The sequence below is a fragment of the Ambystoma mexicanum genome, chromosome 5q (assembly GCF_040938575.1).
Source record: "Ambystoma mexicanum isolate Mex_15411 chromosome 5q, UKY_AmexF1_1, whole genome shotgun sequence".
In the NCBI taxonomy this organism is placed as follows: Eukaryota; Metazoa; Chordata; class Amphibia; order Caudata; family Ambystomatidae; genus Ambystoma; species Ambystoma mexicanum.
Genome location: NC_090933.1, coordinates 277,481,544 through 277,503,405, shown reverse-complemented (window position 1 = coordinate 277,503,405; position 21,862 = coordinate 277,481,544). Strand labels below are relative to the sequence as shown.

At 49.3% G+C, this 21,862-nt stretch overlaps 1 protein-coding gene across 1 annotated transcript in view; it reads right to left on the bottom strand.

The window, feature by feature from the left end:
* RTTN (rotatin) overlaps positions 1-21,862 on the bottom strand; it is a 2,784,523-nt gene that overhangs the window by 884,308 nt on the left and 1,878,353 nt on the right. The window contains exon 31 of the mRNA XM_069620779.1: positions 13,404-13,514. Coding sequence (XP_069476880.1) covers positions 13,404-13,514 — 111 coding nt within the window. The remainder of the gene's footprint in view (positions 1-13,403; positions 13,515-21,862) is intronic.

Below are 21,862 nucleotides of genomic sequence, written 5' to 3'. Positions count from 1 at the left end.
CAGCAACCTTAAAAAGTCGAAAGCCAGGAGACACTGGGCATTTCGAAATGTGTCCACCATCTGCACAATGTGATGAGCACTAACCTGGGGAGGCGAACACTTCCCCAGGGATGTGTCTAGCACAGCACCAATGTACTGGAGCTGTTGGGAAGGTGTCAAATGCGACTTCTTGAAATTCAGGGAGAAGCCCAGCCTGTGGAGGGTGCGGTATGCGAGACCGAGATGATCCAACACTTGCTCGGGAGAGCACGCTCAGATCAGCCAGTCGTCCAGGTAGGGGTAGACGTGAATCCCCCCCCTCGCCTGAAGTACGCTGCCACCACCACCATGAGCTTGGTGAAGACCCTTGGAGCGGAGGTCAAACTGAATGGCAGGACCCGAAACTGAAATTGCGAGTAGCCAGCCACAAACCTCAGGTACTTCCTGTGCTTGGGATGAATCGGCACATGAAAGTACCCGTCCTTGAGGTCGAGAGACACCAACCAATCCTGAAGTTGAAGTGCCTGGATGACCTGAGAAAGAGTAACCATCTTGAACTGTCCTTCCTGAGAAGTTTGTTCAACCAACACAAGTCCATGACGGGTCTCGGTCCACCGTCTTTCTTGGGAATAAATAAATATGGGGAATACCATCCCTTGTTCCTCTCTGCCACGGGCACCAGTTCTATGGCGCCTTTCTCCAGCAGGGACAGAATTTTCTGCGGAAGGAGCGGATCTGGACGTTTCAAAGAGTTTCCCCGGTGGATTGTCTTGAGGTCGCTGAAGGAAGGGAAGGCAGTAGCCGTGGGCTATGGTTTCCAGAACCCACGCATCTGAATTAATTGCACGCCATTCTCCGAGATGCTGTGCTATCCTGCCCCCAACCAGCGAACCATGGGACATGGCCTCATGTCTGAGTTGTAGCGGCACCGGCAGTGTCTGATGGCAAAGAGGCAACTGCCCAAGCAGCTTTGGCACCACGAGTTCCCCGACCACCACAGTACTTTTCTGCTGTTCCCTTTGACTGGCAGCCCCTCTCGATCTACCAAAAGAGGAGTAGTACCGAAAGGAACCTCTCCTCCATTGCTGTCCCCTAGGACGAAAAGGCGGAGGTTGCCGTACTGCAGCGCTCAAAGACTTTGCTGCAGCTTTGGAGGTCTGCCAACTTCTCAAGGCTCTCGTCAGCCTTGCTGCCAAACAAATGAACGCCGTCAAAAGGCATGTTCAGAAGACAGGATTGCACATCCGGGGCAAAACCAGACTTCCGCAACCACGCAAACCTGCATATCACGGTGCTGGCAGCAATGGATCGGCTGACACGATCTGCCGTGTCCAAACCCGACTGAAGGGATTCGCACATAGCGTCCTTGCACGAGGGCCAGAAAGCCATCCCCTTTCTTCCCCTTCGGGAATATGCTCAGCCGCCAAAGACGCACAGTTCCACAGAGTGTGTGTAAACTTTGCCAAGGCACAAGTGGAGTTGGCTGACTTCAACGCCATATTCCCAGCAGAAAATCCCTTCCTTGCCCAACCATCGAAGCGCTTGTCGTCCCTATCAGGAGGGATGGAAGGGTACGCAGCCTGCTTCGAGGAGGCCGCAGCCGTCTGCACCACCAAACTCTCCGGAGTAGGGTGCGACAATAAGTAGCAGGGGTCACTACTGGATGGGCTGTATTTTTTCGGGAACGACCTGTTAACTGCCAACAGACTCTCCGGAGCAGTCCAAGCTGCCGCCACTCTCTTTTGCAAAGCCATGTGAAATGGCAACACCGGGTCCGTGGACGGACCCTGATCCAGGATATCAGTCAAGTCATTCTGATCAAACACCACTGGGGGGGCAGACCACCCCAAGTACTCTGTCACCCTCGACATGCGACATCGATAGGAAGACTCAGCATGCGCCCCTGGTTCAGGCCGCCTAAACTCCACCTTCGGAGAGGTGCCCAGGCCACTGGCGTCATGCAATGACTGACGGATTTCCTCCGCTGCCTATGCCCAGACAAAAGGTCATCAGGGACGTCAGGATGCACAGGCAAGCCCATCTCCTAATCAGACATTTCATCAACCTTTGAAATTTCTTGCAAAGGTTGGAAAAAATCCAATCTAGGAGGAGGCACAGACCTGGGCTCAAAAACAGGCCTCACAGACTTACTGCGAGACTTCCTCTGAGGTTCCAGAGCCCTCAGGGCACCTCAGGCAAATCCTCAACAAATGGCGTCGAGGGCGCCGAGGGAATCGGCGTTGACCGAGGCGCCAATGGCATCAACGACTTCTTCGAGGGCGGAGCCCCGAGAAGGTCCCTCGACGAATGCCGTCGAAGACCTCTGAGAGGGCGGAGCATCGAGATCGTCCATTGACAGACACAGTGCCGATGGCGCCGACGCCTTTGTCGAAGGCTTCATATGTTTCGACGGTCTCGATGGCGTCGAGGACAGGGACCTGGCACGGCTATGGCGATCTCCCTTGTCCGATCGGGACCTCGACGGCTCCCAATGATCGCGCCGACCTCCCGAGCCCGAAGGCGTGCGAGTGGTCGACCTAGCCCATTCCTTGCCGGCTTCTTTCGAAGGTGTGGACGGAACCGTGCCTTGCCACTGAAAAATCGCTAACATCTGCTGGTGGAATGTATCCCATTCGGCCGGCGACGAAGACTTGGTAGGACAGGTCAACCGTCTGGCGGAGTCGTCCTCTAACGAGGACGGGGAAGGCGACCGGTGACGGCGCTTCCTAGAATGCCTCGAGGCAGAGGAATGGCGGGAACCACTCCTAGACCAAGACCTCCTGGATTTTCGCCGATAAAGACTCGCCCCTCGAGTCATCGGTCGAAAGCCCAGCGGACTTCGATTTACGTGGTTTGGACCCCCTACCTACCTTTAATTTCCCCTTACGCTCCCGCAAGGTCTTAGACGTCAGGGACTGGCAGTCGTCAGTGGCGTGGCTTTCGCTGAGGCACCAGAAGCAGATGTCGTGCGGGTCCGTGATAAACATTTTTTTGACCCGCAGTCCCGACACTTCTTAAAGCCCGGCCTCGGGGTAGTAGAGGAAGATGAAGACCTCATTCGAAGAGAGGAATCGAGTGCGCCGAGATTTCAAAGCAAACACGTTTGCGGAAAAAACGGAACTGAGGCTACGGGCGTCGTTCGTCCTATATATAGCATCCGGTGACGTCGATCATCGACGGAGGCCCTCGAGGGACATTGGATCGACGACATCGATGCAGGATGCCCTCTGCCGAAAAGATTCCGAAGCAGCACGGCTGTGGACATTACCTGTCACAGATCTAGAATACGTCGGAGGACACAATACCCTTGAAATGCTGTCTTGGGGAAGGGAACCTCATGACCACACATTTTTGCATAAATTGTGCTAGATTGAACTTCGGGAAGGGAACCTCAAGACTTGGCAGAACATTGGTAGGACAAGCAGCTATTGGAACTGTATTGAACTTGTGAAAGAACTTACGCTGAAAACAGCTGAGACTTATACTTTTGTATTCTGTTGGATAAGAGGAACCCTGCATCATGTTTATTTCTAGATGCGAGCGCAGGCATAGATTTCGACACAGACAGACTTTTGATTTGGACTTACAGACACAGACTTCCCTTAGTTTTCTTTAGCAAGGGAAATTCGCACAAGAGTTATAGGGCAAGTTAGGCATTACACCATCCTGACCCTTAATAAAGATATTAATATTGAATGTTACAACAGTTTTTTTGTGTCATCTCTTGTTACCATGCCTGTTTCACTCTTGGACTGGGCCAGGGCTGCTTTGGTCTGCAACCTAGTGCTGGGTCGTTCTGCTACACCCCCCCACAAGACCCAAGTCTCTGAGGTCATTAAACAGCAGACCATTTCCAGGGACTTGCCTCTGTACACTACAGGTATACTTACTACTCCACCATTACAGCAATAGTTACAGGCATAACTGGGAAATTGAGAGGCGGCCATCAGCCAACTTGGTAGGCACCAGAGGAGCATTGGCCAGCTCCTCTGGGTTTACCAGTGTGGAATCCACTACAGTTCTGCTGGCCACAGTGTCCCTAATGGCAGGGGTCTCTACACTATCTACCAATACACTAGCCTTAAAGTAATGATTTGTATTATGAGGGATCGAGGAATATGCCTCAGCCACTCTAGGATCCCAGAGAAACAAGAATACTTCAGATCCTATCCCACTGGGGAAGGAATCTCAAGAGAGGTATGCCCCTGTAAGTATATCTTCCTCATCATGAGAGAAGGCCAGATCTACAGAGTGGAGCCCCAAGGCTTTGACTATAAATCTGGAGGCCCCCCATCACATGCTCCACAAGCCACACAAGATCCACTGGGTCTTGGGACAAAGGGAGGCATAGAGTAACACTAGATGTGCTTGGGATGATTAGTCCCACTATCCAGTACATGGTCTTGGTGACTTAACCTTCTTAATCTTTTCGTGGCACTTCTGGGAATGAGATTTTTCAGATGACCCACCCTCTTTCTCTTTCTGCTTCTTCCCCTCCTCTTGCTTACCAAAAGCAGGTTTGTCCTTATGGGATACCAACACGTCAGCTGCAATGGTCAACATTTTAAGATCAAACTCATTAGAAGCAGCCAAATGTTGCTTTATCTCAGGTAAACATGTGGCAAAAATGTGCTCAAGCAGAACCAACTGGATCATGCCCTCCAAGGTGGTGACCCTATAACCTTCCACCCAGTCAAGTTTTTTAAGGATTCAGTTACGTGACCCAAGTCCTACCTTCGTTCTTTTGTACTCTCTAAATCTCTTCAAGTATTGGGCAGGAGCCTTCCCAAACTTTATTATGAGAGTTTGCTTTAATTTCACAAAGTCTTTTCTGTAGGCCCTTGACATTTCCACAATAGCACTGCAGCCAGAGTCGGGTAGTCGACTCAACAACCATGCAATCTTATCAGCATCCACTACTTCATGTACTTCACAAGCATACTCAAATGCCAGTCCATTATGTCATTCCTTTCATCATACACACTGAGCAGATCTTTAGGAAACCTAGGATGGGAAGAGGGGCCAGATCCATTCCCAGACCCTCTGTGGGAACCACTGGTACCTTCAAACTTGGCAAGCTCCAATTGATGTTCCCTGTCTTATTGTCTCCCTACATTCTCCAATTCAAGCTTAGCCATGCTGAATTCAAGCTTGTTCTCTCTGAGCCCAAGTTTCTTTCTCTCAAGCTCCAGCATGGTTTCTGCATCAGAGGAGACAGATGTAACATTGGACAGGTGATCATCATCCTCCTCCTCCCCTCTATCAATGTTGGCAGCAACAGTGACACCTTCACTGTTGATAGGAGGAGCAGCCCCATCACCTTCTGCGCAATGACTTGACGGGAGAGGTACAATCCTATCTTCTTACCAATCTATAATTTTTTGAATTAACTCAGCTTTGTTACTAGAGGAATATATACCTGTTTCCCGACGTAGCCTTTTTACATTTTCAGTATTGGAAGCATTTAAAACAGTGGAAGTGATTGTTTCTATAGTGTAAGGTTAGCAGGTGATTTATAATTACCAAGTGATCAAAACTTACAGTGTTACTGAGCAACTATAATTCAGGCACCACACCAGTGTGCAACACGGGAGAAACTCAGTTCTTAACCCACCACTTACACCAATTTGTTAGAATGGATTTTAAACTCTGGCATGGAGGACACATGTTTCGGAGGCCACTGTTGTTAGATGTACAGGGGAATACTTATTAAATAAGATAGTTGCTTGTAGAACAGTCGAGACTACATCTCAGGAGGGGTGAGAGTGATCAGGGGTTTCCAATGAGCAAACACAGTGAAACACTAAGAAGGAATAAGTTACTTACCTGTAACTCCTGTTCTCCAGCATGGGACTGGCATGGCTTCATATGTTCACGAATATTCCCAGTCGTCAGGCTGGGAAAAACAGTTTTACTTTAGCCTAGAAACTATTTTACTCTATAACTAATCACTGTCCTTTGGGTCATACTGCCCCCATCCAATGACAGTCGTCTCCCTAAGCTCCATCCCTGTTGGTCATCTTCAGATTTGGCTGAGCACATTAAGTAGCAGTATGGATGAAGAAGAGCTACAGAGGGGAAGGAGGGAGGATTTGCATGTGAATCCGTACCAGACCCATGATGGAGAACAGGTGATACAGGTAAATAACGTGTTCCTTCTCCAGAATGTGGTCTGTCCTGGATTCACATGCTCACGAATAAAGATCACATAGCAGTACATATAGAGAACTACGGGAGGTGCAAGCCTCAACAGAAGTAAAACACTTATACCCGGAGCAGACTCACCTCAAGTTAACAGGTTGCGTAGCACTGCTTGGCCAACCAGGGACTCCTCCCTGGACTCCTGTTGATGCAGTGAAACCTTGTGAAGGTGTGCGTGGACCTCCATCTAGCAGCCCTGCAGGTGTCGAGCAGGGGAACACCAGAGAGAAACACTGTTGTCGCTGCAATGGCTTTGGTGGAGTGGGCTCTTTGTCTGCCAGGAAGTGGTCTGTTCGCCAGGCGATGACGGTACATGATGTAGCTGGGGAGCCACCTGGATATGCAAACCTTAGACAGGGCCTTCCCATTATTCACAGGTCCAAAATTCACAAAAGGTTGATAAGTCTTACAAAAACCCCTCGTGCGTGCCACATAAAACTAAAAAGGCACAGGCAACGTCCGGTGAATGCAGAGTTCTTTTTTACGATGTAGAAAGGTTTGGGAAGAAGACTGTTATTACCAAAGGCTTGTTGAGGTGAAATTCTGAAGGAACCTTCAGCGTAGCGTCGAAGGACAAGTACAGCTGCTTGCAAGAGAGGGCCTGTATCTCACCGACCCACCTGGCCGAGGTGATCGCCACGAGGAAAGTCATCTTCCACTAGAGAAACTTCAGTGGGGTCTGATGCAGTGGTTCAAATGGGGGCCCCATGAGCTTAGTTAAAACCATGTTGAACTCCCAAGCTGGAGCAGGGGCCTTCATTGGTGGAAAAGTCCTGAAGAGGCCTTTGATGAACTCCATGACGAGCCTGTGCGACCACAGAGGAGGCTTGCCAGGCGTCTGGTGTAGAGGCATATGGCAGCCAGATGCACCTTGACTGAGGCTTGAGCCAGGCGAGACTTGGCCATGGAAAGCAGATACGGAAGAAGCTACAGAGCTGAGACTCGCAGCCGTGTAATTTTCTGAGCCCTGCGCCACACTGTGAAGTGCTTCCACTTGTGACCGTAGCATGACAGCGGGAGAGTGTAATGTCCAAACTCTAGGGCTGCAGGAGCCAGGCCGTGAGGCTTAGCAATGCTGGGTCGTGGTGCAAAATTGTTCCATCTTCTCTGGCGAGAAGGTCAGAAAGTGGAGGTAGCCGGATGGACGCGGCCACTGACAGACGGAGCAGGTCCGGGTACCAAATCTGCTGTGGCCACGCCGGAGCAATGATTATCATCCTGCAATGACAACGTCTGAGTGTGTTGATCACACGTAGCAGCAGCGGAATTGGAGGGAAGGTATACAGGGAGAGCCCCACCCATGGGAACGAGAAGGCATCCCCAGGCTCCCCGGCCGAGGGAACATGCTGGCGAACCTCTGGATCTTGGAGTTGGTCGCCGTTGTGAAGAGGTCGATCTGGGGCTGACCCCACCTGCTGAAGTAACGAGTTACCTGCAATTGCTGAAGCTCCCATTTGCGGGGTCTGTTAGTCGAGGGGGCACGTCTCCGTCCCCCCTGATCGAGTTTTGGCTGGTGGCAGTGCAAACTACTTTTTATATTCGACCGCGAATATTTCCCTATGGGATTTTCCCACTGTTCGAGGCTACCAATTTTAATAATTTAATTCTCATAGCCTCGAACATACCGCCAGTTTATTTAATAATAAGTCGCCGGTTGGTATTTTTTGCCAGGACTCAATTCTAAAATGGCGTTTGTGTTCTCTTCTGTGACTCCAACCCAAGTCGAGCCCTTTGTTCCACTTTTTTGCCGGCTTCTCCACAGAAGCCTCCAAAAGTGGTGCCACTCTGTAACTCAAGTCGCACTCTTGTGTGATTGGCCCAAGTGGTGAGCCAGCCGGCTCACCACTTAGCATGTTTGATTGACAGCTAGGCTAAGTGAATGGGGGCGTGCTGCATAAAAGCAGGGCTTTGGGGACTGGAACTTCAGAAGTCGCCACAGGACCTGAGAATCCGACGAGGGAGAAGCTGAGCCGACCTACCACGACGACACCACCGGTGGAGCCCTGTGGAACTGACTCACCACTTCCCGACAACAGAGAAGATCTCCCGGCTGGAGAGGCTTCTTCCCCTGACTGGTGGGCACAACCAGTTTACCTTCTTCTCTTCGCACCCCAGACCGGTTTGCGGTCAAACTGCCCGTGCCAAGCACCCCGGCAGCCGGATAGCCACTTACCACTGAACCGCAAATCAACGGACCACTCCTTGTACCTGAGAAACTCCGCGGCTGGTTTCTTCCCTGGCAGTACAACGGACTCCTGTCTTCCTCCCCGATGAGATCCTCTCTTCCCCCGGAAAAAGCACTGACTTGCATCCGCTGCCAGGAACAACTGCCCCCGCTGGAGTATTCTCACCACTTTAAGGTACCGTGTCCACCAGGCCTCCCTTTCTAAAGATTGCTACAAGGTAATAATAACCCCTTAACCTTCTAGACTAGGCTGGCCGCCTTGACCCTCTAACTGGTTTCTTTCTTTGGTCCAACTCCTTTTTTTGAACCGTTACAAGACTTTTGTGCACTGCAACCATGTGACATTGGAGGCATTTCGTTTTGATCCTCTTAAAGCGGATCCGGCCTACTGACTCTGAATACACAGTGTTACTTTGCCTTCCTCTCTTGTGTTTGTGAAAAAGTGTTGGGATCTGTTTCAATGTATTCTCTGCTTTTCTCTCCCTTTTTAAAGCAAATTATTAGAGTGCCATCTACGTTAAGCGCTCACCGCTGTCTGAAAATAAGTGGGGCTTTACTTAAGACTTGTCTAATATTCTTTTAAGGGAGTGTATATCTTTTAGGGGCTGTGTTTTTGAATTGCTTACTATTAGTGCCTGTGTGTTTTTCGAGATGTGGTTTTAAATAAATAATTATATCTCTTTTACACCAAGCCCTGGTCAGTGTTTACTTGTACTATTGTGTTCTCTTGACCTATTGTGAATACTCTGTATACTGCCTAACTCTTCTTGAGGGAAGTCTGACTGCTCAGCCACAGCTACCAAGTGAATCTGTGTGGTACAGACTGCTACCAAGTGGGTTTACTGCCAAACACCTGTAGTCCTAAATCTTTTGCAGTGGTCCCAGAGGGAACTGCACAGGTTTCTGCCTAACACATGGCTTTTTCTACAGACATCTGCAGGACCACTTCGACTTTCCTGCTTTCAACTCACACTCTTATGTTATTTTCCCCAGTGCTTCCTGGTCTGGGTAGTTCACTGTCCTAAGCATCAAAGTTCACTGCTCAGCTTTTTACTTTCCCCTTCTCTCGTGGTTCATTTTCATCACCTCGCTTTTACAGTTCATTCATCTTATCACTACAAACTTTTCGCCTTTCACAGATACTTTCAGGTGGGCTATTTTGTTTCGCCAGACCACTCTGTTACTCAGTATCGCTGACTTTGCAGCTATCGTTACTTCAAGGTTAATTTGCAGGTATGCCTTTCTTCGCGTCTCGCTCGCACGTGTGCAGCCTTCAATTGTGCAATATAATGTTTCCAGTTCGATCTTTCTTTAGCACACACCGGGCTCTCGTGTCGCTTGCCAACTCACCGGCTGTGTGCGTTTCTTTCTCGTCTTTACTGTCTTTCAGTTTGCGAATCAAAGTTAGTACCACAGGCTTGGCCTCGCCTCCCAAACTCTGCCATTCACCCGGGAGGGTCACTGGTGTCCTTGAAACACAATGCAGCCTTCTTGTTTGGGCTTTGGCCTTCTCCATGTGCCTTTCGCTGCCTTTTGGAGGCAACAAACTACTGCAGGGAACTCCTGGGGTTCTCCACCCGTGGCTCTCATCCCTCGGTCCACTGCTCTGCTCCAGTAGGTTTGCCTTCGCCCCGGAAGCTCTGCTCTTAATCGTGTTCGACCTTGCTCAGAGTGGTTCGGCAGGGATTGGATCCTCTGCGGACCGCTGCGCACTCACAGACACCCTTGTGGGATTGCTACAGGTTGCCATGGCGCCTGTGTAACATTCAGCGCTTTTCGGGTCAGCTGACTCGCCGGGCACGTAGTAAACGTGCATGTAGGCCACACCCCTTACGGCTTTAAAGCTGCCGTCTTCCGTGGGCTCATTGCTGCTAATTGAGCTTGGCTCGCCGCCACGGTTATGTCTGTTTGCCTACTTGCCTGCATTTTCCTGATTGATTTCCTGGTTCCGACCCTTGCCCGTCTCTTGGATTGATTCCGCTTGCGATTTGGCATTGTTTCATTACTCCTCTACGGCACTGACCGAACCGATATTGGATTGTCTCCTCTCTCCGCCTGCTTGTAGCCGTCACCTCAGGGAACAACACGGTACGTCTCTGCATTGTGTACTCGCACAACCACCTTTTATAGTCCACTCACAGAGCACATCGGAAGCCCTCAGATGTTGTGATAGGCTTCTATTCTACACCCTGAGGTGCTATTGGGTTTGTGTATTGATTGTCTGCTAGTCTCACCCATCTGCTATCGCTCCACCTGTTCAAGAACCACCCCTGCTGAAAGTACTTGGACCTCTCCAGATAGCCCGGTTAGCTGAACTCTTGGGACATTCAGGAAGACTCATTTCTCAACCGCTTTCTAAGTGCAATATTGACGCTTTCCAGAGATTGCACCAACCTGGACCTAGTGCAACCCTCGTGCCACCCGGGGTATCTACCCTGTACTAACTTACCTGTTAATTATTTTTTCCTGTCGTTTTGCTTCATCCTGGACTTCATTAACCTTTGAAAATCCCACAACTCAGGTCTGTTGCTTAGTTGGTATTCTACAAATAGAACCTCTTTTTTTCTATTTACGCCTCATCATTGGTTTTATTTTCCTTTGTAGACAAATTCCATTCCTGGGGAAATCCGCTCCTACTCATATATAAGTATATTCTCTGCTACTGTTGTTTGAGTTTTATTACTGGTTCTTTTCAACACTGCTAATCCTCTTTTATTCCTTTTCAGCATTTGGGTTTTGGCGGTGTGTGTTCTCCCCGCTCTTTTATCCAATTGACACCTCTGCCTGTTCAGGTCGAAATAGCAGAGAGGTACATTGTAGAAAAGAGCCCCACTTTGAGGAAGCCTGAATCTTCGTATTCAGGGGAGCAGGAACATTGGAGGCTGAACATTGAATCCTGTCTTACTATCGTCTCCAAGGTCCTAGAATCCAGCATTCCTGACCTACCACCGGAGCGGTGAGTAACAGTCTCTATGTTCTGTGTTTTCTCTGTGTGAGGAGAGCTAGTTGGTATCAGATGTATGCACTTAGAGTCAAGTGCCTGACTTTGCCTGACACAATTAGCGGGACATGTCCAATGCGACATGTAAGAGTTAGCATTGTTACTCTCAGTCGCCCTCTTCCTCTGCCCAGTGTCGGTAAAAAAGGGGGGAGTTGGGACATCAGAGAATCCTATGAATTCGGAGGGATCATGGGTACAGGGAAGGGAGGAATACCACGTCTCACCATCGGCTGTCCCATCTCCACTCCCCGAAGACCCCTCACCCAGGTGATTCTCCCGCAGTGGTCTACCCTCAGGGTCTGGATCCAAAAACGATGGTTGTGCCCTGGCCACCTGAGAGAGAGATCCCCGGTTACTAGCAGGGAGACACCCTTTGGTTTCTCACAGGGGATACTAGCCAACAGAGGCATATACAGCATGGACATGTTTTTATACAGTGGCATCGCATGGCATTATTACTGGCATTGTGGGCAAAGCCAATGTGAGCATTCTTATGTGGGGATATTGGCCTACAGTGGCACAACCAGAATGGACATGTGTTACAGTTGCTTTACTAGCATTATGGTCAAAGCAATCATGTGTTCATTTGTAGTAATATTGGCATATATTGGCACAGCCATGATGAAAATGTCTTGTTACACTGGCAGAAAACTAGCATCATGAAAATGCATTGCTCCTATATACTGTTGGTAACCTGGCACCCATAGGAGAAAACTATTTGTAAATTGTATGACTTTTAATAAAATAAAGTGTTTAAAGTCGGCTGTAAAAAGCTTAATTTTAATCCATAATTTTGAAGTATTTCTCAGGGGAAAACCAATCCCCTTGCTTGGTTTGTGCTTCCCCTGACAATGCTCATTCACTCACATACATTCATGGAAAAGATTTCTAGTCAACAGAGAGAGAAAATAATTCATAATGTGTCATGTCCCCCGACGATTGCCGCAATGTCGCTGGTCCCATTGGGACAGGTGGCGCCTGTCAAATCGCTGCATAGCCGCGTACAGCTATATTTCCATCCCATTCCAAGATAGCGCCTCTGGCATGTCACTTACGTTACAACGTAACGTTGTGCACCTGACGCAAGATGGTAGCACCCATTCCTGAGATGCACTTCACTTAGAATGCTGGTTATAAACTATTAAGAACCCCGGGCTCAATGCGCCTCAAAGTTCCATTGCAGATGTTTCTCTTTGGCCATTCCTGGTCTCCTGACTTTTCCTAGCCCCCAGCGTTCCTACTCTCCTACTTATTCTGCCTTTCCTCTCCTTGTACAGTACCAGTGACTTTGTCTTCCCTTCTGGGAGACTGCCTCCTGTTCGGACTCCCCATTCCGCCATCTGGTCCTGGTGGATTCTTCCATCCTGCACTGATACTCCCAGCCATCCGGTTCTGGCCCGGACTTCAACCTGCGGCAACACTGATCATACTGTTCCTGACCAGTCAGATGGTTTTCTCCCCTGTGAGGGTTTTCCTTTGGCTGTCGCTCTGTGGTTCACATGCTCTCCCAGTTTTAAACCTCTGGGAACATTGTGGCTTCTAGCAGAAACAGACCTGATCTCACTAAAGACTGGCATCACATGGAAAAGGTAAGTCTAATCGTTGACAGAATGCATTTATGGAGTTAGTCAGTGATTTACATTGAATTTTAATCATTATACAATGTTCCATACAACTGACTGAACAACTATTATCCATAGTTGAAGTTCAAGACTTGATTGAGTAATGCATACAGCGCATATCCACCATGTAGAGTTTCTTCTATTTGAGGAAGCACACAAAAAAGTAATACCAATGTAAGAACAATTTGTCTTTTTTTGGGAATTGTTTCCTGAACAACAGTATGATCTAACTGTGTTATCGTTCTTGTTTCTCCCATTCATTTGCCATAACAGATTTTTCAAAGTAGTCATTAGAAGGACAAATGTGGGATTCTAAATATCAAACATAAATGTATACTTTGTCTAAACACTAAGATATTATTACAGTAGTAATCATACAATGAAACAGCAGGCAAAATGGCCACATTCGACATACCTCTGGATCCCGATCCACCCAAAGAGGAATAAGCCAAGCCAAACCTAGTGGAGTGGGCGCAGGTTCTTCGCTGCCATGATCATAAGGTACGGACCACGTTGACACCCATTCCTATAAAAAACAATGGTCATCAAATCATAAAGATTTCCAGTTTTTCCATCAAGGTTGGAAGTAATATATTAGTATTTATTGTGACAGTTGTAAACAAGTCCCTAGGTGTGTTGCCAGTGGAGAAGTGCTCTGGAACTCAGGCATATGAGGAGTCACCTGTTCATAATGTGGCCCCTGGAGCCGAAATAAAGAGGATGCCCCCAGAGTTCCTCCACTACTTTCATGAATTATCCAGTGGTACATTTAGTGCTAAAAGTATTAAGAAGACTAAATATCAGGCAGGGTAAATGCATTTCATGGATGAGGATAGTAAGAAAGCATCCTTAGATCCACAGCCCAAACCTGTGCAATTCTAATGAAGCCCTGAGACCAGCATTCAAAGCCAAGACACTGTGAAAGAAGTGTACCTGGTTTTGCAAGACAAGTTATCGCTAAATCGATAAAGTAATCTAATGATCTGCACATTGGTAAAGTGTTCCTCCAGACTGGATTATAATACCCAATCATGGCTGTTAGATATTTTTTCACAACCTTTTGGTGAGGACTGTGCACCGATCTGGCATACAGGTAGACCAGTGCTTCTCACTAAAAGGACAGACCAGACACTCCTAAGTGGTAGCTATGGCAGAGCAGTCAAGCTTAACTCAATAGAAGAATGAAGACTGATAGCGAGAAAGTTATTCCACAGTTAATCAAAGAAAACGCACAGCACTGGTATACTAAATAAGGTTTAAGTTACTTACCTTTAAACTATTGTTCTCCGGCATGGGAATGGCATGGATTCATATGCTCATGAATATTCCCTGTCGTCATGCTGGGAATCCTCTGCAAAAGAAAAAACTTTCACTTTAGCTTTAAAACTGTATTTCTCATCTAAACCAATCACTGTCGCCAGGGTCATACTGCTCCCATCGAATGAGAATCCTCTTCCTAAGATCCAGCCCTTGTGGCCATCTTCAGAATTGGTAAGCACGTAAAGTGGCAGTATGAACAAGAAGAGCCACAGAGGGGGAAGGAGGGAGGGTTCGCGTGTGAATTGGCTGGCCCGTCAGCGGCCTACTAGCCAGTCGATGACAGTGTATGATGTAGCCGGAGAGCCACCTGGAGATGGAAGCCTTCGACAAGGCCTTTCCGTGATTCACAGGTCCAAAATTGACAAACAGCTGAGAAGTCTTCCGAAAGCCTACCAAAACTGCAAGGCACGAGCAACGTCCAGCCAATGCAAGGCCCTCTCCACTGGAGAGGACGTATTCAGGAAGAAGACAGGGAACACCAAAGGCAACACCAAAGACAACACCAAAGGCTTGTTGAGGTGGAATTCCGATGGCAGTTTTGGCATTAAGATGGGGTGTGTACGCAGTACCACCCTTGAAGTGTGGAAGAACAACTATGGCTGTTTGCACGGCAGAGGCTGGATCTTCCCGATCCGCCGGGCCGAGGTGATCACCACAAAGAACACTGTCTTCCAGGACAGAAACTTGAGCGGGGCATAATCCATCGGCTCAAAGGGCGCCCCCATGAACTTAGTCAAAACCACATTGGGCTCATAGCCGGGGCAGGAGCCTTCACTGGCGGAAAAGTCCATTAGAGTCCTTTGAGGAACTAACTCCTTGACGAGTCTGTGCAACCACAGTAAAGGCGTAACCGGTGCCCTGGTGTAACGGGATATGGCAGCCAGGTGCACCATGATAGAGGCACGAGCCAGTCCATGCTTGGTCAAGGAAAGTAGATATGGTAGGAGCTGCGGGACTGTGACATACAGAGGGGTAATCTTCTGAGCCAAGCACCACATGGAGAAAAGCTTCCACTAATGGACGTAGCATTTCAACATTGAAGAGGCCCTGGCCTTGGCCAGGATGTCCTTACACTCTGCAAGTAAAGAATAATGTCTAACTCTAGAGCTGCAGGAGCCAGGCCCTGAGGTTCAGCGATGCTCGGTCATGGTGCAGAATCGCTCCTCCTTCTCTGAAGAGAAGGTCCGGAAGTAGTGGTAGTCTGATGGACGGAATTGCAGCAGGTCTGGATACCAGATTTGCAGTGGCCACGCTGGTGCAACGACTATCATCCTGCAGTGACACTGTCTGAGTGTGTTGATCAGTCAGAGCAGGAGTGGGAGGGAAGGAAAAGTGGATAGGAAAAGTCCCTCCTCCCACAGCAATGAGAATGCATCCCCCATGCTCCTCGGCTGTGGAAACCTGCTGGTGAACTTCTGACACTGGAATTAGTTGCCGTTGCCAAAAGTTCAATCTGGGGTTGACCCCATTCATGCAATAGAAGATCCACCTGGCCCTGGCGAAGCTCCCACGGTTGCCATGAATGTAATTCCCTGCTGAGTGAGTCTGCAATGTTGCTCTTGGTGCCCGCAAGGTGAAAAGGGACGAGAAACATGTACTGACAAATGGCCTAGTTCTTCAGATCCTGGGCCTCCCTGGAGAGCACCGGAGAACACGTCTCACACCTGCTTCCGGTTGTAGAACATTGTGGTGGTGTTGTCCGTGAAGATCCTCAACCTCAGCGATGGCAGGAAGGACTTAAGGGCCCAGAAGAAGGCCCGGAGCTCCAAGACTTTGATGTGAAGTGTAGTTTGCTTCCTGCAGCAGGAGGCCTCTGGCGTGCAACTGTCTGGTGTGAGCTCCCCAATCTTCCATAGAAGCGTCCATGCTGACTGTCTCCTGCTGAGGAGGGACTTGGAAAGAAGCCCTTGCATGAGATGACAATGTATTGCTCCTCGGAACTCCTTGTTGAGGCCGATCTATTCCGTCCAGGATCCCGAGACTTGCAGCCACCTCACATCCAGAAACTCCAGGAGAGGACTCATATGTAGTCTGCAAAGGAGGAAGAGGTTGATGCAGGAGGATATCATTCCCAAAAACGGCATGATGGCTCGCAGGGTAGCCGACCGTGCCGACGACAGGCGCTGCTCCTTCCCTAGAATAGCTACCACCCTCTATTCCGAGGGAGACGCCAGGCAAGTCACTTTGTTTAGTCAGGCTCTCAGAAATAGAGCGTTCTAGGATGGCTCCTATTTATGGAGAATCCCAGATCCGTCAGCAAACTCATGGTCCTCGCTTTGTGCTGGCTCGCCAGAGCATGGGAGCGGGATCGAACTAGCCAATCGTCCAGTTAAGTGCAGACGTGGATGACCCTCTGGCCCGATTTCAGGCCGAAGGCAAGTGCCTTGAACTGATAGTGTCGCCCCTGGACCACAAACTGCAGGAACTTGCTGTGCTTCCGATGAATTACGACATGGAAGTAGGCGTCCTTCAGGTCCAGAGACACCAGGAAGTTGCCTTCCTCCAGTTGGCGGAGCACATGCTGCAATGTGACCACCCTGGACTTTTGGGACTTCAAGTACTTGTTGAGGCGTTATAACGAGTGCGTCGAGGAGAGGTAGGTCTTGGCTGGCGAGAGGGGGGTGGGTGGTGAAAGCGTGTTGGCGCAAGTTGTACAGCCCGCAGTTCGGGCTAATTTGTATTCTTGTAAAAAGGTAAATGCAAAAATAAAGTTTTTTAAAAAAAGTACTTTTTGAGGTGTTGCAGGTCCAGGAGCAGCCTCCACCCTCCTGTCTTTGTACCTGAAGTACACCCGGGAATGGGTTCTATTGCCCCCTTTTTTAACACTGTGTGGACCTCCTGCAGTAGCTGCGCCAGCTACAGGGGGAATACGGGGAAACCTGCATTGGAACTCCAAGCTGTCCCGCTGTCCGAGAGCCATCGGTCAGTGGTAATGGGACTCCCACGGGTTGACGAACCTCGACACCTCTCCCCCCCAGCGCCCTCTCCCTGTGTGGATCCCCAAGCAATTCCTGATTACGTGATATCTGCGCTGCTTCCATCCTTGCCTGTTCATGCGGCGTGTCCTCAGTCCGCGTGGTCCCTCGCATTCCTTGATCGCGTGTGCTTCCACGCCCTTCCATCCTTGGCTACGCTTGAGTGTTCTCAGCCGGCATGGTTCCTTGCATTCCTTCATCGCGTGTGCTTCTGCGCTCCTTCCATTCTTGCTGCGCTTGTACCCATGCGCCCTTAGCCTGCGTGGTCCCTCGCATCCCTTGATAGCGTGTGCTTCCGTGACCCTTCCATCCTTGGCTACGCTCGCGCCCACGCGTCCTCCGCCTGCGTGGTCCCTCGCAATCCTTGATAGCGTGTGCTTCTGCGCCCCTTCCATCCATCCTTGGCCAGGTTTGTGTGCTCTCTGCCCGCGTGGTCCCACACATTCCTAGAGCGCGTGTGCTTCCGCGCCCCTTCCATCGTTGGCTACGCTCACTCGCCCCAACCCGCATGGTCCCTCGCAATCCTTGATCGCATGTGCTTAGCTGCCCTTGCTAGCACCCACGCGGCCTCTGCACATCCTTGCCCGCCTGAAGGCCCCCTCCCTCCATCCCTCCCAGACCCTGTTGCTGATCTGTGTCTTCTTCTGGGCCCCTTGCTTATTGTACTATTCCATTTTTTTTGCTTTCTTGACAACTGTTATGTGTACTGTCTACCTCCATTTGCTTCTCTCATTCTTCTCTTTAAATTGCCTTTTATCACTGCTCATTTATCTAGTCCTAGGCGCTGCCTGGTTGTTCCCTGCTGTGTCCTTCTCTTTCAGGTGCCCTCATCCTAGCCATATACAATACTAACTACTTCTGTATGTTTTCCCACACTACTCCTTATGTTCCTTTGATCTTTGTTTTCGAGCCCCTGCTCTGCCTGGGTGTTCCCCCGATGTGTCCTTTTTCCTTTAGGTCCCCATTACTCTTACTCTGGTAACTGGTTTGTTTGTCATTTCTATTTGATTACTCGTCTCTGTCTCCTTGAGCCCTTCGTCTAATCAGCTTATTATTCATTACTTGTTCTTGTGTCATTCCGTCTCGAATGCCTGCACACCCCCTTGTGTCCTCCCCCAGTGTGCCCCCTTTCAGTTTCCCTCTCCTCGCCCCACCCTTCCTCTCTGCTCTTCCCCCCACCTCTGCATCCTCTATGGTGCTATCTGTTTCTCCTATCTTCTCTAACAGTTTTTCTATTGACTATCCTGCTCTTCTCACTAAGCCTGGTAGGAAGAAGTTCAAAAAGGATATCCTGGTCTCCAACTCACACCTCCCTATCGCTGATACCCATACCAGTGCTTCCTCCAGACAGACCCTCACCGACAACCTCTTTGTCATTCCTAACCCAGACCTATGGACTCCTCATATGGTCTCTGTGCTCTCTCCTTTTTCCTCCTCTCCCATTAATGGTGGCACCCGGTGGGAGGCCCTCCTGGCCCCCTTTCACTCCTATGAGGTCATCATTAATGTTTACCTGAATGGCACTGTTTTGGTCCACGGCCCTTAGGCCAACCTTTCCTCTCCCTTCTTCGGCTCCCTTGCCTCCAACCCTCTGCCAACTCTCTGGCCTCTCCTTCTTCCTCTTCCGCCCCCCCTCCCTCGGTCTCCTTCTACATCAGTGAGGACCTCTGATCTGTACCCCTCCCCGGAAGTCTTTCAAGGTTGGCAACCTTCTCCACCTTGCCACTCTCAAGTCTCACTCAGCTGTCAAACACTCTTCTGACATCTGCTGTCTTCTGGAAGTACACAACCTTGATGTTCTGGTCTCACCGAGACATGGTTCACGGCCAGCTCCGTCACAAGCTTTGACACTCTCCTCCCTGATGGCTACAAGATCCTCTCTGCGCCCAGACCCAACCGTTCCAATGGGGGTGTAGCCTTGATCTTCCTGGAGTGGATCCCTGCCTATCATTCCTATGCAGGCCTACTCCTCCTTTGAATGCCTTGTCTGCAGAGAGTCATTCTCTCTCTCTCTCTCTCTCTCTCTCTCTCTCTCTCTGTCTCTGTCTCTGTGTCAGTTGAGGCTTACGCCGACACTTTTTCCTCCTCCTCCTACACCTTTGGCTGACACACATCCTGACACTGCCCTCGCCGAGCTCCACTCTTCTATCTCTGATACTCTTGATGTAATTGCCTCTGTCATGAGGATCCGCTTGAAGCCCAAAGCCAAGTACAACTCCTGTTACAAGTCAGACTTCGTCACCCTTAAACGCAAGTGTAGGGTGGCCGAGAGTAAATGGCTGGCTTCCTGTGCATCTCTGACAAATTGGCCTGCCACCTGCTCCAAAGGCAATACTGACTCTCTGTCCTCACCAAGAAGAGAACTCACATCCAAGCCTGTATCTCTGCAGCATCTAACAACTCGGCGAAACTCTTTAAAATCTGCAAGGAGCTGGCCAATCCCGCTGCAGTCTCTAACTCACACACCCACAGCACTCGTTAATTGACCTTCTGAGTCACCAAGAAGACTATCTCTTCATCTTTGGAACTTGTTTCAGATTAGAAACAGTCTGGTTTCCGGACCACAAGACTTCATACTGGTTTTACAAACCAGCTCGCAAGCAACTAGACTCCTGTGGGTGGCGAATTCATTTGCTTTTCTATACCTCACACAACATGGTGGAATAAGTCTGCCCCACTTTGCAGGTGTACAGAACTAGTGTTTCATCTCTAGTAGTATGGGTATTTTATTTTATGTTATATGTATTGTATAAATTGTACATTTAGAAATATATGTTTGAAATGTATTCCGTTCAAAATTGTTCTTTTCTTGAATCTGTATGTATGTATACCATTGATGGGTGAAAATGTGTAATGTACACCATCTGTTGGTGACGGTTTGTGAGTACATCTGTGCAGTACCTTTTTTGAAAAAATGATTTTTTTGTCAAAAACTTCTTAAATTAAAAATGGCTACCAAGTCATAACAGTAGTCCATCAGAATCATTGTTTTCCTGCTCCAGATTAGTGATATTGCTTTTTAATGGGGTAGCCGGAGATATAGACTCAGTGGTATATGCAGAGCACTTTCTTGGGTTCTACATTTATTGCCGCTGGAGGCAAATTATTCATGAGCCTTGTCTGTAGTAAAGCAATCACACATAAATTAATATTGTGTGTAATAACCTGTGTGGGCAGGTAAGCTCTCTCTTTGTATAGCAGTCTCTAACTCTCCTGTCCCCTCCCGGGCCCTCTGCACGGCTCTGGCTTCTCATTTCATCTCTAAAACCCAGGACATCCGGTCTACCCTCTCCTCTTATCCTCCTTCTCCCTCTACTTTCTCCTCTACATCTGTCCTCCCTGCGGCTACCTCTCCTCCTCCCTTTCTCTGCCTTTCCTCTGTTCACCCCCGACAAGGTTTCTAGACAAGTCTGATCTATGAAAGTCTTGTCAAAACAGGTTCTTCCCTGTTCTTCCAAAACCATCAAGGACCAGATTGACATCCTCGCGTTAGCCTTGGCTGACTTCTGCAACCACTCTTTTGCCACTGGAACCTTCCCCTCCCCCCTGAAGCACTCTTGTGCACCCTCTTCTCAAGAAACCCTCAGCCGACCCCTCCTGTCCGGATAACTATCACCCGATCTCCATTACTCCTTTTCTGGGCAAACTCTTGAAAAAGCTGGCCATCTCCCAGCTTAATCTTCACACTGAATCGGATGGCTGTCTCTGTAACCATCAGTCTGGCTTCAGAGCAGCCAGAAGCACAGAAACTGCTCTCCTGAACATCCATGATGACCTCTAACCTTGATGCTAATCACCCCCTGTCCTCATCTTACTTGATCTCTCTTCTGCTTTCGACACGGTCAACCATTCCATCCTGCTCAACCGACCATGTGATAACCTGGGTATCACTGATCAGGCCCTGGCCTGGCTGAACTCTTTCCTATCGGACCGACCCTCCCAGGTCCAACCTTGGTCCTTCCTCTCCTCTATCTCACTCTCTACCTGTGGTGTTCCCCAGGGGTCTAACCTTTCTCCCTGGCTGTTCAACCAATACCTGGCACCTCTCGGCCACCGCATTGCTACTCTCTGCTCCAACTTTCAGTGCTATGCGGACTACACTCAGCTCGCTTTCAGGCTCCCCTCTGCCACCTCTTCTCCCTCTCACATGCCGGATTGTCTCTACGCAATCCAGGAGTGGTTGTGCCACCAATGATCTCTGCTTCAGTGCCAGTAAGACGGAGATCCTCCTCATTGGCACACCTGCACCTTTCCTTTCCTGTCACTCTCTGGCCAGCCACTCTTAGTCTGACATGTGAGAGCAGGAAGAGGGCAAAGAACATAGGGGTCATCTTCGACTCGACACTCTCCTTCCCTCCTCACATCACTGACGTCTCTAAGACATCCAACTACCAGCTGCATTTCCTCAGTGGTATTCTTCCTTTCCTCGCCTTCCCCAAGAAGCAGGATGAGGCGGGTATGGTTAGCCGCCCTGTGACTACTGACATCTACAGCCCCTATAATGGGAACAAGTGGTCTACCATGCAACTTCATTGGCAGGGTGGGGCTCCTACGATAAACGGAGGAACAATTGGTCCAC